At 40.6% G+C, this 18,889-nt stretch overlaps 1 protein-coding gene across 3 annotated transcripts; it reads right to left on the minus strand.

The window, feature by feature from the left end:
- Positions 1-3,064: 3,064 nt before the first annotated feature.
- On the minus strand, positions 3,065-16,433 carry LOC139217187 (protein kinase C and casein kinase substrate in neurons protein 3). 3 transcript variants are annotated; one of them, XM_070848488.1, is made up of 10 exons: positions 16,221-16,433; positions 13,723-13,790; positions 8,808-8,964; positions 8,416-8,651; positions 7,370-7,525; positions 6,601-6,776; positions 5,454-5,574; positions 5,276-5,346; positions 5,048-5,127; positions 3,065-4,725 (listed from the first exon to the last, which is right to left on the minus strand). In XM_070848488.1, the coding sequence occupies exons 2-10, from the start codon at positions 13,780-13,782 to the stop codon at positions 4,616-4,618; spliced, it is 1,167 nt and encodes a 388-aa protein (XP_070704589.1). In that variant the 5' UTR covers positions 13,783-13,790; positions 16,221-16,433; the 3' UTR covers positions 3,065-4,615. The 3 variants fall into 3 exon arrangements, with proteins under 3 accessions (XP_070704589.1, XP_070704590.1, XP_070704592.1); XM_070848489.1 differs by lacking the exon at positions 16,221-16,433 and adding an exon at positions 15,809-15,883; XM_070848491.1 differs by lacking the exon at positions 8,808-8,964 and having other exon boundaries at positions 8,416-8,625.
- Between the last annotated feature and the right edge of the window lie 2,456 nt (positions 16,434-18,889).

The raw sequence follows: 18,889 nt of genomic DNA on the forward strand, positions 1-18,889 counted from the left end.
CAGACAGAAAGAGAGGGTTTGAGGGACAGAGAGAGATGCCAAAGTACATCTGGAGCAAGGAGCTGGGGAGTATATGTGTGTATGTGTGTGACAGCCTGAGAAAATGTTCATATGTTTTGTGTCTCCCTGACAAAGAGGTGAGTCATTCCCTCAGCACACTCAAAAAGACATACGCACATACTAATGCACCCGCCCAAGCTTACACACACACACCAACACACACACACACACACACACACACACACACACAAACACTCCCAGTGATCGACTAGACTGCAAAGGGGCAGATCACATGCTCATCATTAGGCCTTCGTAACCCGCTGCAGCAGTGTACAGTAATATTCACCTCATGATGTGACATTTGTCATGTGTACACATTATACACATACAGAGTCATTTGCCTTCGAGGAGGTATGTGATTTCCTCATTAACTTCTCGAAATGTAATGACTCATTGAACCAAGTTCTGTGGCTCTGTTAATTATGGCCCTGTTTCAGCAGCTCTCTCCATGGCAACCTAAAGTTCTGCCTGTCACCACATGAGAGATGAGGGAATAAAGACATTTTCCCATTTAGCTGCCATCCCAGCGTGCATATTTCTCCTCAAGACAGGCCTGCTGAGGGTTGTGCTGCTGATCTTTTAGCACCCTCTGCTGGAGAACAGCGTAACATCGAGCTAGTTGTACCAGGAAAATTTGAAATGTGTTTGTGGTGACTATTGACATTAGCAGCACAGCCGCTGATGATCGAGAAGTGTCAACACAAACAGCAGTGTGCTCGTGAACGATCAGATTCATGTGGTAAATAAGGCTGCGTTTAAGGGGTCAGCACTCCTGCACTGAGAGTGGGTGTCCACATGTTGACTTCACTGAGATCAAGAGCAAAAACTGTTGAGCAGTTTGCATTTGAAAGCCCCGTGGCATCAAATAATTGAATATTATGAGGCTATTAGCATGCAAATGAGCTGTTTCCAATCATTACTGTTCTGACAAACAAGCGTCTGTTAATGGCTGTGTGTTTACATTGCACCTACAGTATGAAATGAGCTTGGGCTAATGAATGTAAATGAGCGGAGTTCAGAGTGGAGTTTGGCGAGGGCCGGGCCACGAGTTCACTCTGAAAAGTGAGACTGGAAGAGTGAAAGTGAAAATTGATGTTAAGAGAATTAAATAAAGTTGGGTATGTGATGTAAAGTGCAAAAGGCTCTTTATTTCAATATTGCTTTCACCCTTTCATTGCTCCCTTGTAAAACGCTTGAAGCATAAAAGCAACTTGCTGCCCTTCAGCTCTTCCTCTAATGTGACAGAAAAAAGACACTGAGGACACAGATCAAATGTCTACACTACCAATTACAAGCTTCTGTGTTGTGTCCAAAGTGGCCCACAGGTGAAGCTGCCAAGCTGCCAACTCGTCGAGAAGGTGCTTGTTGTTATCACGTGTCGCTACATAATCTTTATATCTATAGAAGAATGAATGAGAGTCTGTTCCATAGTGGAAGATTCATCTCCCACCAGCAAAGAAATACCAACTTGGAGATGAGTGTGATCTCTCAGGATTGGCTTTAAGGGTTTGATGGACCAAAGCCAAGACAAAATACAGTCCACACCGTAACAGAGCTGGCAGAACACTTCACTGCGGGAAACAAGCACTCAGGTCATGGACTCAGTGTGTCATTCCTCATAAATGTACTCCTCTGCCTGTTGAAAACAAGATGAAGGGTGACTCATGACAAAGTGACTTTTTCCCACTTGTCAGTCGACCACTGCCTGTGGCCTTTGTGCAACTTCCTCATGAAAGTGCATTTTTAGGTGTCATGAGGGGTTTATTCATTCGTGAACTTCTTTTTGACAGTAGGTAGTCAGGCTATGCTAAAATGAAATGATGGACCATCAGGGATATTCTCCAAAGATCCAGGACAAAGGACACTGAGGCTGTTCTTCTCATTCAGTAGATAAACTGACTGGTGGTGGATGACAAACTAGGCACTTGCATATATAAAACTTTCCATCTGTAAGCAACTTTTTCCAACTTATCATTTGACAGCTGTGTCTTTTTATTTTGAAGATTAAGATTTACAAGGCAATATGAAATATTGTCATCATAATATAAAATATGATGACTTGTCCAAATGAACTCGCTTGTGTTTTGTTGATGTTTGCTTTACTTTCTCATTGTTTGGGGGTTTCACAGACCCCACTGCTGCATCTGTTATAAAAATAATGCTAATTTTCAGGTTTTCCCTGGAATACTTTTCTTTTCTTCTGACCTTATTGAAACCCAATATGTAAAAAAGTAACAAAGTAGTACCCCTTTCCTTTGACACAAAGTGGGAAGCACTTTTTCTGAAGGTGACAAACCACAGAAATGACCATAAAGCATTGTTATTACACCAAGAAAGACATTGGGAAGCCCCAAGGGAAAAGGTGTTTTGAAGGTTCTCCAGTGTTTTGTCGGATACGTTCAAGGCAGCAGAGGGAAGGATGAGGCTTGTCTTTGGGGTTACACGTCAGTCTACTTCTGCTACGAGCAAGGAAACTGTCATCAGGTAAAGAAATTCCTTCCACGGTGACATCATTATCTCCATTACCTCTGTGGAAACCGACATTCCTACATAATCCTGTCTGCTTGTATTTACTACATGTCTCTCTCCCTCTCTCTCGATCTGTGTGTGTGTTTAAACTGTAACAGTATAACAGGATTTATCACTTCATGCTATCGGCTGGCTCAAACATAAATACTGTTGTGGGACAGTTTGCTTGGCTTATGGCCATGTGTTGATGTCAGGCTGCATCTGACTGTGTGGTGGCATCATCAGAGCAGCGTTTGACCTGGACACAGTTCTCTTGACACAGACAGAAGGCTTTAAAGTGACTGTGTGACTGTGTGTGCTGACAGTTCTAGACATGTAATAACATCCACAGGCAGGACTTCAGGACCCTGATGGCATGGTGATTCACAAACTCAAACACACATACACATTCAGCAGCAATCTTCCTGCTTCTCCTCCTCTCTCACATACACACATTCATCTTAAATTCAAAAATTCTTATTCTGTTTGTGTGACAGTTTCAAATTATATTTCCAAAAGACAGACAGTTTGCAAAAAAAGACAAATTAGGGACAAATGCATTTACATGACAAAAAAAAGAGAGACAGCACATACACAGATACTGAAGAATGCTAACAACAAGGGCAAGGCAAACCCAGCAGTTTCTCCAAGCTGTTTCCTTACTTTGGTAAAGATGCTCTCCATGATAAGCGTCATACATACAGTATAGCAACAGATGGTTAGATATTACAGACTGACAGGAAAACTATTTGTTCCCCAGTTCTTATCTTAAAGGAACAGTCCAGCATGCTGAAAAATGAATGTTTGGCGTCAAACTGAGAATCTGATGAAGAGGAGGAATATCAGTTCCATCTCTGAACATGGTGTGCAGAAATAGCTTTACATCTGGGACATGTCAAGACCTGGGCCCTGTTTATCACAAGTACACTACTGGTAACATGGAGAAACTCCGAGCCTTGTTTCATTTAGCTTTTCTCTACACAAGTGGAGCTGCTATCTAAGTTGCTGGATTGGATATCTGCAGCAACTTTGAGGCTCAATGCAGGATTGAACCACCAACTCTGAAATGAATGTTCTTCCGTCCTGAGCCTCAGTCACCCCAAAGTCAGCAGAACTCCAAAGCTGTCTCATTTACATATATCATAATTAATAATGCACAGCAAGCTGTCCTACTATAACACAATAGTTAATGAAGTGGAGGGACAGAAGGCCACAACTTCAAGTATGGCACTGTTTCCTATTCTATGTATCAGAAACCTCAGAGGGCATAATTGTGATTGTTTTGTAAAATACTTTTCAGCTTTTTTTTTTTACATAAAAAGAAACAAAATAAGACAGCGTTGGAGTTTGTGGAAGGTGATGCTGCTAGGCTAGCACATGATACATAGTGATGAAATGAGTGTCTGTCCTCTCATCTCATAGTGTATTTGACAGTAAAAACAATAGTCCTAAACATTTTGAACTGTTCCTTTAAGCCACAAAAACAGAAGAGAAATACAGGTCATATAGCTATCTACATCTATCAAGCTCACTCCACTTGTACGGCTACTTTGGATTAATTCTAATCACAGTATTAGTCACTTTCTTCATGTTGAGAGGCTTTGTGAGCATTTTGATAGCATTGTGTTGATAAAAGGAAAAAAACAGCTCAAAGAAATCAGCTGTCCTGTAACGCAATTTCAGCACCAAATGGTTATTTAGAGCGTACCTTGGGAGCAGCATTCTATACCATTTTTAACATTAAAGCATCGCTTATCATATGGCTTCAATACAAGTGGTCTATGCATAGTATATATATTAAAACATTTGTCAAAATCCTTCAAGAGACAGCACAACCTGGGTGGGATTTTTTTTAAATCTCTGTATGCTAAAATATCCACCTAACCATAATCATACTCTCATCATAGACCAGATTTTTGGCTAACAGCTACTCTGTGTTGTTCTTTACAGCATCAGTTTGATGTTTTCTAAGTTTCTATGTGACTTCCACAGTGAAATGAAACGTGTGATGTAACAAGAGTTTTCAGTTGCAGTCTAGATGCATTAACTACACCACCTCGACATAATTGGCGGGGTAAAGCCCCTCCCACCCGTCATCCTTCATCCCCCGACACCAGCCCTGATCATCCTCATCCTCGATCTTCAAAAACTCCTCACCTGCAGGGAAACAGAGCCAAATCTTTTTTGTAATGAACTTTTTAAAACATTTTATAGAAATTAGGGTTGATAACTAACAATTATTTTCCCCATCAAAGATATTCAATATGTCATCACAGAGGAGAAGAAAACAAAGAGTCAGAACCATTGAATTACAGGCACTTTTGCTTGAAAAATTACTTCAAACTATTAAACGATTTTTGAAAAAGCAGATTAATTGATTTCATGTTGATCAACTGCTCGCTAAATCACAAATCTTTTCAGTTTGAAAAAAAATGTCATACAATGATATACACTTCTGCATACTGTCCAAGTGTGTTACCTGCTTTAAAAGACATCTCATCTGTCTCCTGGCCAATGTAATCATACAGAGCTCGTACTCTCACTCCTCCAATCATCTCGCTAGAGGAGGAAAAAGAGACAGAAAGACAAAGTGGAGACAGAGAGACAGGTGGATGTTTGATCAGCTGTGCACCAACAGCTTCACAGCATCCAATCATTGGAAGATGCACATTTATAGAACAATTTCCAATTAGGTCAATGTACTCACCTCCTCTCTATTGTTCCTTTCTTTTCTACTTCTTTCTTCCCTTTTTTAGTTTTCTTCTCAGGTGTCCATTCCTAAAAAGCATTAGCCCCAAAGAATTTGAGTCAAAGTAAGAACTGAACCTCACAGCAATTCATCAAGAGTAACAGAGATGGCTGGACATGGACTAAAAGAGAAATACCTGGAAGTGAGGCCAGTCTGTGGGCATGCCGGGCCCGTTGGTGTTTTTCCACCAGCGAAGGTCCTCATGCTCATCAACAGCCATCAGTGTGTTGTGGAGCTCATCATACACAGCTCTCACACTAAATGGTGGAGAACAAATAGATGACTATTTATAACTTTATAAGATAACTCAAACTGAGACTGATATTTGAGTGTAGGAAAACTCAACATGTCTGCATTAAGTAGTCCATACTGACCCACACAATAAACACCTGCAATCCATTACCCATTACATATTTCAAAAAAATTCAACTTCAAGCACCTTTTCAGTGCTCAGACTTAAACTTGAATTTTGTACATGCTATTTCCAGCATAAACTAGCAACATTAGTTTATTGTGCTCTCGAAGCTTCCCTAAATGCCATCTGAGAGAGATGGTTTCTATTTTATGGTGGATATTTTGACAGACACAGGTTTTTAGCCTAAAAGAATCAAAGGGAAAAAGAAGCTGCATGACAATTTACATAAATAAGCCACATTTCTTCTGACAGTTTAGAATATTTATTGTCAACATCATATATTTTGAAATACAGCCAGTCAGCCTCAGATAACAAAAAAGGACAACAATTTACTTGAAGTGGAGCTCATAAGAATTTACAGTGCATCGTAATCTGTGCAAGATATAATAAACACAACATGCGGTTGAGTGATGCTGTACAGATAATGGCATGGTATCCATTTTAATTTAACTGCAGATGTTTCTCTGACAGTTATACTGTAACTAAAGTGTATCCAAATGTCTAATTGGCACATGATCTGCTTGCACTGCCATCCAGTGCATTTAAGTGTTATCCAAAAATTAAGCAGATTAATAGAGTACATGATTTCTCTCTTCTACCCTATAAACCCTTGTGGCCCCTGCAGCTTTTATGAAGTGATTAAGTTGTTGTTTTAGTTATTATTTCCTGGATTAGAGTAGAAGCGAGTCACTGAGAAACAAAAACTCATGTGCCACGTGTAGTGGAACAGTGTTTAATTAGAGCTCAAGTAAGTAAGATTATTGATTTTTACCTCTAAATACACTGACAGACACAAGCAAATACAACAATCTAAGTCTACAAACAAGTCTAACCAAGATACATAAATATGCAAAGCACTGTGGCCCACCTCTCGTTGTTGGTGATGTCCAGGTGTTTGTGGATGGAGAGAAAGGCCTGTTTGAGGAAGACAATCCTCTTGCGCTCCTCATCCTGCGATTGGTCAAAAATGGACTCCATTTCCTCCATGTAGCGTGGAGCGTAGCGGTTCACTTCCTCAAGGACTTTCTCATAGCGTGCACGCACCTTGTAAATATTTAGAGACACTTTTACACGCTGCTGAGAGACTCAGAGTGTCATTGATTTACATATTCAAACACACTCACAAAGATATACGAGGTTACCCTCCTCTATCCAACCCAGAAAGGTCTAAACAAAATAAAATCATCTTATATCTAAACCAACTAAAATTATGTTAGCAGTTCTCAATGTGGAGAACTCCCAACTCTTCTTTCTCTAGGAAATATGAATCAAATGTTCCACATAAGGTGCCATTTCCCACTTCACAGAATAGTTTATATCTAGTTTTACAAACTAGCAGCCTCCTTTTCCCTTGCCTTTGTTGGTAGGTGCCGTGGTCTGTCGACCTGCCTGAGACAGGAGGCAGGAAAGTGTGTTGCAGTGTTGCAAGGGTTGTGTGTGTGCATAACATACAAACTCCCCAAAATACTGCTCCATAGCATTACTAGTGGTCAAAAACACCACTGAGTGCCTTTAATCACTGACAAAATGTCAAAAGCAGATGAACTGATTGGAACATGGGGAGACCAACTGATGATCCCAGTCAAAACTCACCAAGATCCAGTGAATATGAGAACAAAATGAAACATGTTGCTTACCTTCTCGGCCTCCTGTTGGGCCACCTCTCTCTCCTCCTGGATTTTCTTCTGTTTGTCGATGGCGACGTCCGGGTTTCCCTGAGCGTGTTCCGCTCGCTCCCTGGCTGCCTGCTCCTTACGGCTCACTTTGTGGTACGCCCTCCTGGCTTTATCCAGCTGTGGACGGACCAAAACATCTTATCCATATTATGGAGAATTCAGAACAAATTTGATCGTAAACGGAGGTATGTCTGTCTACGTGGACTTTACATGACACCAACTTGTCTCTTATCCATTCAAAAGCCATTTAACCTGTACAGCTAACTTGGAACACAGAGATACACCTGACTTTGAAAAGCATCTTGCTGGTACCCAGAATAAAATAATGCTGCATTATGTCTCTCTGGCCTAAATATAGACCTTGAATTGAGGCCATTTAGTTAATGAATACCCAGTCATTTTTGGTACATATGCTGTATTGATTTCTTTAAGAGGCCTGTGTATATTTTTGATGCAAATATGTAATTCTGCTTTTGATGGATGTCCTCTTGTCTTTAGCTGCTGTCAACTCACCGAAAAGCACAAATTCAAGTGGCTCATTACTTTTGAAAGCTTAAGAGAAACTGTTGAGAAGTGGGTTCTGTGCTTAAAGGCGGATGTGTGGAACTCAATTAATATGGATCAGGAAGTTGTGAGACAGAGCATGATGTTCAGTTAACTCAGTCTGCTCAGTCTACATGTAGGGCAAGGGGGGGAGGAGAACCTTATTTCAGGTAGTATCCAGCTGAACTGAAAAAATATAAAATGTACATTTTTGATGTATGATTATTCTCATGGGGGAACACATGGGATTTACAGAGCAGCTTTAGCAGACAAAAAAATGCAATTTATTTCCAGTTGGACTTTTATAGGTGCACTGTAAGTTTATCAGGCATATTCATCTTTGAATTTGACTCCTGGATTCATCTAATTTATATCAGTGTTTCAAGTGAGAGCTTTTAATCATCAGTATAATGCAGTGTAAAAAAACCCACAAAACCTGGCTTTTGAATCTGAAAAATTCAGACCTTTTTAAGTCGTTTTGCCCATGGCTTCTGAGCACGTATAAAGCCCGTCTCAATGTCTTGGGACTCCTTGAAGCCTCCAAATAACTTCTTGTGGAAAGTGTCCTTCTGCCAGGTCCTGACCCGGTCTCCATCCTCCGACACCAGCGAGCGACAGATGGAGGCATGTAAGGAGGCCAGCCGGTCAGCGGAGGACAGGAAACACTGCCAAGCCTTCAGAAGAGATCCATATAGAGGGCCTAAGGGAGGAGGACAAAGACCAGGGAACGAGAAATTCCTAACATTTTCAGTACTTTAGAAAAGATTTTGATGTCCAGCCATTGTTTACATGCAGGCAGCAAACTAGATGGTAGGTGATCACAGTTGGGGTTACATGTTGCAGCTACAGGACGTACTGGAGTCCACTACTGGCTTCCACTTGTTGCTCCATTCACTGAGCTGCTGAGCGTACTGCCTCTCCACGCGAGCTCTCTCTTGGAAACACGCCACTACGTCGTTACAGGCCTGGAAGGCATCCTCTGTTCGCTTAACTGTGCTATGATAGTTCCCAGGCTGCCAGGACACAAAGAGAGAGGAAGATCCACAGTTAACCAAAATAAACAGAGGGAGGAGCGTAGTTAATAATATTAATTACCATTTTGGGGGTTGAAAAAGCCAAAAGTAGCTGATATTTCTGCCAATATTTAATAGTTTCAGTTTCTTTGGTTTTTAGTTTCAACATTTCAATGCCAGAGAATAGAAAATTATACATCTGCCCACAGTTTATTCCTGGAAGAGCACGTGGACCATAACCTGATTTAGACAAACTAATTCAGAAGACTAATGCCAATCTGACTTTTCCATTCTACTATCATTACTACTACTACCTCTGTTAACATTAATTTTGTGAGTACTGTTACCATGAATAGTTCTTTTAGTAATTTAGTATGTTAAAACCATTACATCTACATCTACATCTACTTCTAATACAAACACAACTACCACTGCTGCTACTGAGTACTACAGCCTGTACTGCTGCATTAGTTGCAGTACTTCTTTTATTACTACTAAGTCTGGTAATAAGACGAGTACAACATAAACCTTGTTGATGTAGCAATTTTCAAAATAAAAGTTGTTTTTGTGATTCTGTGTTTGATAACATTAAAAGGAACAGTTAGACAGCTAGTTGCTCATTTTCCAAGAGTTTAATGAGGAGACTGAAGCTAAGCTGACAGGCTGCTGGCTTCAGCTACATATTCACTGTTCAAATGCAAGAGTAATATCGATTTTCTCATCTCATACTTAATAGTAAATAAACATATTGTTGAACTATTCCTTAATGATGGCTCAGTCCCAGTAATTCATGCCAGTTAACCAGCGTGCACAAATCCTCAAACTGTAACTGGTACAGCTAAATGGAATGTAGCCTTCGTTAATGTTATCAATTACTCCTGTGTTTGACATGGCAACATGTCCAACAACATGTCCAATGTGAATGCAACCATGCAACCATTCAAACTTCTATTATAAGACGTGCTACCTCTTCAACACTGAGCAGTCACTATTTGTCTGTAACACATTCTTCAGTCAGTCATAACAGGGTCCAGCTTGTATCCTCATTTCCTTTCACAGCTGTGACACTGCTGCCGCCGTCTAAGGTCAAGCCCCCTCGCGCTACGTGTGACACTTCACTGGCATAAAGTTTTGTGTGGTAAACTCTAATGCTAACAGCAGCGTGGGGTGTGGTCCGTGGACATGAGGACAAGGCCTGGCCATAAAAAGCCAGACGGAGAGAGAGGACCAGAGGGCAGCAGAGGCAAGGCCCTGAGAGTGTAATAACATATCTGAAGCAAGTGTGTTGGGTTTGTAGATGTGGTATTTGGAAATCTCTATGCAATTTTCCTGGCAGCCACCATCAGCTCCTACTCAGCACTCACTCCTACTCTCTTTTTCACTTTCTGACAGACTTTATCTGTTAGTCACCGACACATTCAGACAGATGGTTGACAGTTTCCTAGACAACATATCTGTTGTCATGTTGTGTTAAATCATCTGAGGCAATGCACTTATGGTAAATATCGTAAGATTAGAAAGTAAGAAATAGCAGAATTCTTTCACGGCTGACAACACTGGTTTAACTAATAACATCAATTATGGAGCTCCACTCTCTGGTGTTTTGCACGCTGATACTAGAAACTAACAATAGTATGTATATGTATTAACAAATTGGCATTAATGTTGCGCCTTAGAGTCAAAACGTCTGCATTTTTATTAATAGGGAACTATATTAGACTAATCAGCCAAATATAGCAGACAGCATATTGTATGTCTGTCTGTCTTTTCATATATACTAAATAGGTTACACACAGCACCCAGTGGACGGCTTTTCTCAGTTTCTTGATGCTCTCTAAGCCACAGCACTTTCACTTTTCGTTTTTATTTTCTTTGGCACATTCTCCGTGAGATGATATTTCAGTCTTCAGAATAACAACAACAGCCCTCTCTCAACTGTGACCAGATCTTTGCTTCCCACAGTGATTTGCCTTTGTCAGAGTATTCGACCTAAATCTTTGTTGTCCACGACTAATTGACAAGCTCTTCGATCCCAATGGGACTTTGAATTACTGGTTAATTGAATGCAGGTGCATTGGAAAGGTCAAACAGTTAAGTCTTTATGTGATGGTACAAGCATAGTTATAGTTAGATTAGTCAATATGTACAAGATCTGTAATAGAATATTAAGTTATTATCATTTCTTAAATATCTCATATGATTTTGTTACATTTTCAAATGTTGGCCACCTGGTTTTCTGCTTTATTGTAAATGCATTGTTTACAGCATGCGATGTGTGTATTTTCCATATAAACATCAAGGAAATATTTTTGCTTTCATTTTATGAGCTTCAAGTGTCACCTGGACATTACATAAGTGGCATCAAGTTAGAATACAGTGTGTACGGCTGTAAAAGAGATTTATTTCCCCACTAAAAGCTCTCAAAGAAAGCAATCACTACACTCTATGTACTTGTAATGAAACACTGCGGTTCCCTTATGCCTTAATCAGAATCAATTGGGCTACTTCTCATCAGTGCCCCCCTTGTTTCTCTCTCTCCTTCTTCCTTACTTTCTTTCTGCCTGTGTTGTGGTTAGCACTGACTCTCCTCACTCGTCTGAGAATTAAACAGAAACAGCTGAGGAATCCAGTTTGCGGCCAACGGCAACGCTGCAGAAACTCAGTTGGCCAGTCTCTGAGGCAGATGCAAATCCGCTACTAGAAAATCTGTCCAAGCAACAAAAGGCAGAATAAGAAAATGGCCACGGTCCTCCATTGCAAAATCACATTTCACGCTTTCACATATAACCTGAATATAGTCCTGGGAACCACTAGCAGGAGTACTGCAGCATCAGCAATGGTAATGCTAACTACTCGTTATCAAGCTGCTAATGGGTGCATTAAAAGTAGTGAAGTAATACTGGCAGTAGTAGCATAAGCATGGTTGCAGTAACAATGGCAGCCGTGACAGTTTAGGTACTAGTAAAGAAATAGAAATGGTTGTAGCAGCAGCAGGATTGGTCCTGTAGTAGTAAATCATGAAAGCATAAAAAATAAATGTCAAATATATTTATGCCAGCTTTTATATTCATGCCATTCCAAAGTCCTTTAACACCAAATATAGATCACTGCACAAAATAAAACATATCCCTGTCATGAGCATTAAACAACAGATTAAAAGCCTGACGCTTGACAGAAATGCTTGTCTTAAAAAAGGCCTATCAGTCCAACCAAATATTTACAGAATCTGCAGCTGATTTAAAATGATCTATTTTGTTTTACACGTACAGTGAAAAGGAAGCGTTCAGAGGAGGACAGAATGTCTCTCCATAATCAATCAGTAGTGAGTAAAGACGATGATAATAGATTTATATGTGACCAAGGACTGAATCCAAGCATCACAGCAGCATGTATGTACCTCTCAGTTAAAATAGTACGCTTGTGTACTTTAGAAAATGCACCGTAATTGCAAACCTCTTGAAGTGTTGGTGACATTGCAAATACAAAACAAAAGAGCTTAAGTTTGCAGTATAATGACAGACAGCCCTTGAGCATGGCGGCAGGATGACACAGACAGGAACTGGCCTGGAAACACATCCAACACAACAGGAGGCTGCCAAAATTACAGGAGGGGAGAGATGAAAGTGGGGCAGCCCATTGAGGCCAACGGGAGACAAAGCCAATATTAAAGCGGTAGCACACTCAAATTAGATAGTGAGGCACTTTGAATGTTGGAAGTGTTTACAGCTTTAAAACATGGGGGCAAAACAGAGCCGTGTCATATAAACAGAGAGCAGAGCAGTCCACAAAATGGAGAAATAAAATTCTATGATGTTTGTTGCCAGTGCGTTTGAGTAAAGACGATTTTAGCAATTTTCCATGAAAGAATGTAATCAACATTTGTCAGGATTTAGAGTAAGAAAAAAGCTGAGGTTTGTTGCCAGTATTATTCATCATGTGTTATCATGTCCTGTGAATTATTCTCAATGAAATTGTACAGTATTCTGTAGGTGGAGCGATCAGAAAGCTTCACTGGGAATAACCAATTATTGAAATGTATTGGTTATTTATGATGTAGTGATATATCCAGGTTGGACTTGGTTCTGGTTTTGTACTTTAAAGTTCACAAAGTTCATCCATTGCTGCGATGTTAAATCTGTTTCCTGCTTGTCATTTGATGCAGCATTATGTTTGAGATCTTATTTTAAAGGATTCATTTGACAGTTTGGGAAAATGTGCTTATTTGCTTTCTTGGGAGAGAGATGAGCACATCAATACCATTCTCATGGCTGTGGATGGCTGTTAATATGAAACTGCAGTCTGCTCTAAAACTAATTAACAGTGGAGTCAGTGAAGACCTCAGGAAGTCACTGTCAAGTAAACCATGACAAATAAAAACATCGTGCAGTAGCACTTTAGCAGAACAAAGATGTTACAGAGAGCAGAGCCCCACAGATATGACCCCTGTGCTGCAGTACAGTATATTATACACTATACTTTGCCAAGCAAACACAGCCAATCAAATACCTAATGAGCTGAGCACTATCGCAAAAACTTTCCCAGAGCGAAGTTAATCCCAGTGAGGCAAGTCAGAGCGGACAATGGTTACACTTAAAAAAAGAAAGTTCAGCCTTGTTAACACTGAAATATAACCTGAACCATAAAACTGTTTCATCTGGTTTTCCTGGAGGCTCACTGAGACACGAGAGACTGCCTCATGACGTAGTCTTTCTCAGACTGAGCCACACACAAAACACACTCACAAACACACAGTCTTACCATCCAGAAGCTGCGATTGTTGGCATCTTCCGGGCTGTTTTCTGATGATAGCGTTGACATCCTGTTCTCTGAGGGAGTAATGAGTTTATGATTAGTTTAGAGTATGGTATCAACCTGCACACTGACCTTTCTATAATGGGCTGCCGTGTGTAGGTAATGGAGACCTGGGGGGCCGTGTAGCTTCATGATGAACAATGAGGTGATATCTGAATGTTTAAAACAAGCTTTTAAAATGAGGGATCTCAACCATGATGCCGTTCAGTTCAGTTCAGTTCAGCAGTGATCACAGTTCACTGCACAGAGAATGTGTGTGGCCAGTATGTTAAATCTCGATTTTATTCTCCCCACCTAAATTATACACATTTTTTACAATTCAGTTCAAAACCACTGGTATTTTTGGCACTCTTAGAGCAAGTAGGAGTGATCAGGTGTTACAGTTGATTCGATATGTGGCCTTTATCAAATCTTGATTATTGTTTAGTTAAATTACTTGAGCTACTCCACAGTCTTCCCTTGTTCTTGTACCCCGTGGGATACAAGCACCATTGGTTGGCGATCACGAATAACATGTATCTATTTGAGGGGCTACGATATGAAACCATTTGATATCCCCTGAAATAAATGGCCGGTGCCCTCTTGTCACAACTAATGTGAAGGTATACAGCAGGTGTGGCATGTCAGTGATGGAATCATACAATGGGGGCTCTGTAAACCCATTAAAAAGCTGTTGCTTCGATTGGAAGTTGACATGTACAGTAAATTTAAACTAGGACGCGTACAGTAAATTGAGGCAGCGTCAAGGCAGGAGGCATCTTCTCCCAGCATTCCCAGCTTTGAAACATGAGCTATCCTAAAATAAACTGGGGGTGAAGGTCTACACATCTTATCATTCACACTCACTTTCTCCACATGGTGGCCTTGTCTGCTCTCTTATTATTGTGAAAGAAACACTGGCACACATGCTCATATTCTCTAACTAACAACAGATACATGCTCACATGTCGAGAGGTGACAGAAATATGTGAAAAACAAAGGTTCTGTTGTGACTCAAAATGTCATGATTCACACACAGTCTTAGTGATCTTTGAATGTTACTCAATGCTCATGTGGTTCCACTTCCAAAAAAGAAACTTTTCCAGTTAAATATTTAAGCACACAGCAGTTTTGCCTTCTGGTGTTTCAAAGCCTCGATGCACCCGGAGCTGAACTCCACCCAGACGCAGCCTTCATATTCTTGCCTGTTTTTTCTCCCTGCAGCCATCCCTCCTCATGGCTCTGTTAGGCGCACAATTAGATTCAATGATTTTCCTCCACAGTCTGCTGTTCACGGGGCATCACATGCTCCACAAGGAACATAACGCCATGCCTCTCCCTGCCTGAATCTTCCTCAGCTTGCTTCTATCGTGTCTCTGTCTTGTAGATTACACAACCCTGAGATCTGCCTGGGGTCAGAAAAATAACGAATCGCCTCCCTTTTAACCCCTGACCTCGACTTCCTGTCCCCACGCTGGCTGGTTCTCTGAGGGGTATGACTGTATCTGATTTTTCAGAGGATCGTGGGGGTGGGGCAGCTCTGCTGTCCCTGCCTAATATCAAATAATTTGGTGCATTCCTATAAGTTTGTCCAAGTCTTCTCCAACCTTTTGGAACAGACAAATTACTTGAGAGCCATCGCATGCATGAATTACCCTGAAAGTATAAACTTTAGCCTCCATCTATCTTCGTGTGATCTACTTGCATGCCTCTCAAATAGGATTTTATGCTATTGATAAGCATTAAGCTTCAGTATAACTATAAAAGAAAGTATGCCTTACAGCACCATATCTACTGGAATGAATGTGATGGCAACATAGAGCATTCAAATATGATTTTATACACTTTATAATCAGTTTACACACCATCTAAAGGACTGGGATGGGTTCTTATTGTGCTATTCTATGACTCTGATACCATTTAAGAAATGTCTACGAAAACAAGCTTTAACAAACAAAAGCTTTAGTGGAACTTCCAATTCTCATTTGCATTCTTCTTCATTGTCTTATACTGTAAGTACAATACAGAGCATGCTGTTTAACTGACCACCTACCAGCACAGATCTAATCCCACCATGGGTCCTCCAGACTTTTTAGAATCTCTTGGCAGGTAAGAAAGGAAATTTGTTCCCTAAGTTTTCAAAAGTCCTCTATAGTTACTTGCACTGAACCAATCCTTCTAGAGGAACATACTAAAACTGAAGCTCAGTTTAGTTATAAGAGAGTCCAACCAACCAACTCTTTCACCCCTATATCCTGCGCCCCCTCTGGCACACACACTCACTCCTCCCCCTGCCCCCGTTTCATCTGTCACACATAACTCACCACACACACATTGCACAGAGGAAATATATAGTAACAAATGAACACAGAGAGCAGAAATAGGAGCTCAATCACTCCATCAGTTCTCTCTGAAATGTAACTATACTGCCATGGAAGTCTAATCAGCCGCTCACAGTTCCTCACCTCTCTGAATGCTGGGGCCCTCTCTGCTTCAACCCCCTTTTTCTCCTTTTGTTTGGCAGGTCAAAACTTTTTTTTGCAGTTCAGTCTTCCGTGCAGACTCTCAGACTCTTTTTCTCTCCGTCTTGTCTTCTTTACACTTCCCTTCTTCTCCAACTTTGACTTTCCACTCGTTCTGGACAGTGCTGCTCTTGCTCTTCCCCTTTCTTTGGCCCACTGTTTGTGTCAGATGAGTTGGCTTCTTTTTTTTCCCTCCCTCCTTCTCCCTCCCTCCCTCCCTCCCTCCCTCCCTCCCTCCCTCCCTCCTGGTCTCTCTTCGTTTCCCTCTAAAACAGCTGCAGGGAACTTATTCCCTTGTTCTTTGTACTTCACCACTTGTTGAAGATCTTCTCTCTTTTTTCCTCTTTCATTCACTCGCTTCACCTCCCTCTGAGTAGTGTCAATGAAGTGTGCTGTATTGTGGGGTTTTTTTTAGGTGTTTGTGTGTGTGCACATCTAGGTGAATCAGCTGAGTCACACAGCCTGAGTCTGTGTATACACTTTGTGTTTGTGATAATTGGTCTATTAACTGTGTTTTACTATTTTACAAAAAAGCGCAAAGCAGCATGACCAGATAAGGAACACTCCATCCCCCCGTGCTTGTCTTTATACCCCCTCTTTCCTCCCTGCAACATTCCCTCGGGATAGTTCAGTAGGCCTGCCTCCACAGCTGGAGGATACATCCGGTGTGTGTGTGCATGTGTGTGTGTGTGTGTGTGTGTGTTAAAGGCACACACAGATTCTTTGAAGTCAGAGACCCCTGAAAAAGAGTTGTTCACACTCACATATTCCGCTCTTGCCTCATGCTATGCTGAACTTGTTCAGCTTTGCCTTGCCAGGACATGCCATGTAAATAGACTGCTGTCATAGGTTGCAGCATTTACGCCCAGCAACAATCTGCTGTGAGGAAACAGTAATCTTCTGTCAGTAATCCTATAATCAAATCTGGAAGGATAGTAGACAGGTATCATGACAACACTGTGGGATCCTGTCATTAAAATGATAATAGCTATAGAGTGGAATAAGGTTCCTGTTGGGTGATGTTATGTTATATATCGTCAGATTCATTGCAGTGGCACAGTGTAAATCCCTGAAGGAAAGTCAAGGGAATGTGATAGGGGTTCTAGCTCCAGGGCAGCCTTCTTCTTCTGATCAAGACTCCTGAGACGTTTAAATACAAAAGACACAAGTTTACTTTGTTCAAATGTACTGGTGTAAATGCAGCTTTAAGTTTTGCTACAGAAAATATTGTCTCAGCACAAAGGTGCTTTGTTCTTCTCCATGGTTTACTTTAAAATTGTCCATTATTCATATCATACCAAGAAGAGTGAAAATGTCGACAGTGCAAATCTGGTACACTTTGATTGAGCTTTGATTTCAAATGTTTTGACCAACAGATTTGTGTAGAAAAGGCGAAAAGAATCCAGACTTTGTGAAAAAGCTTTTTTTGAAAAGCCATATCTTAGTCCATCCAGTAAACACATGTGTCAAACTGATTTAAAATAAAAGACAACTCTCGCCTGCTCTTACACCGACATGTGTTATAATCATTGGCTTGGAGAGATGGCTTTGCACAGCACTGCAACACATGTAGTTGTGTTTAAAATGATTTATTGTTTCAGGGCATTTCATACTTGCAAGGCCCGACATCTGTTGGTTAAACTTGTGTACTGCATCTGTAAATATGGAGCACGGCCTTCGAAATGGAGTCAAAAATACACTGTTGCCCATAAAGTTGGAATAATTGTTCAATACCCCCAATTTTGTTAAAGCCTGAATACACAGTTTGCAAAGGTTAACTGTGGTTTAAGTTTCACTGTGATATGTTTGGAAGAGTTTGATCAGTAAAGTTGAGAAGATATACAATGCATTTATCAAGAATAAATCACATTGTCACAATCAGAGGTAAAAAGGTAAAGGTAAAAAACATTTTATTCCAACTTTATGGGCAACAGTGTATATGCAAGTGAACTCACTACTGTCATCCTTTCTATTTTGTTCAGTTAAGGTGAGACAATATCATCTGATCACTGTGACACAGAGTTTACAGCTCTGATTTCAAACATTGTGGCAGATTACATACCCCATATCTAAAGCCAGGAGCATGCTTCCATAGTTGATTATTGATCAGTAGATCTTGCCTCAACACAATGGCTTTGACTGAACAATATTCAGTCAAGTTGTCTGTTTCAAGTCTGACATCACTTGGTCATAATGTTTATCTACATCTACACTGCTGTCTGAGCTAAAACTTTTAGGCTATATTTACATTTTTACAGTTAGTATGCCATTTTTTCTTGTAATTGGCAGTTGCCATAGAAGCGTGTCTATATTACCCTCTGGTGACTTCAACTGTTTGCACTGCTTATTTTGACATTTTAACTGGACGTATTACTCTCTTGGCCAAACACATATGCATTTAGATGTATTCTCAGAATGAGTAATTACAACTCAATATTCAATTAATAATAAGCATGCAACTGCAAGTTTCTGTATAATTCATTTCCAAAGAGAAGAAGTTGTAGTTGCTCTGTGTTAACCTCCAGAGAGGAATCAACTCTGACCAGACCTGCACACACAGGCGCTCCTGTTTCGAGGAATAGACGTCATTTTGATGCTGCCATACTGTGTGA

The sequence above is a fragment of the Pempheris klunzingeri genome, chromosome 17, assembly GCF_042242105.1.
Source record: "Pempheris klunzingeri isolate RE-2024b chromosome 17, fPemKlu1.hap1, whole genome shotgun sequence".
Classification (NCBI taxonomy): Eukaryota; Metazoa; Chordata; class Actinopteri; order Acropomatiformes; family Pempheridae; genus Pempheris; species Pempheris klunzingeri.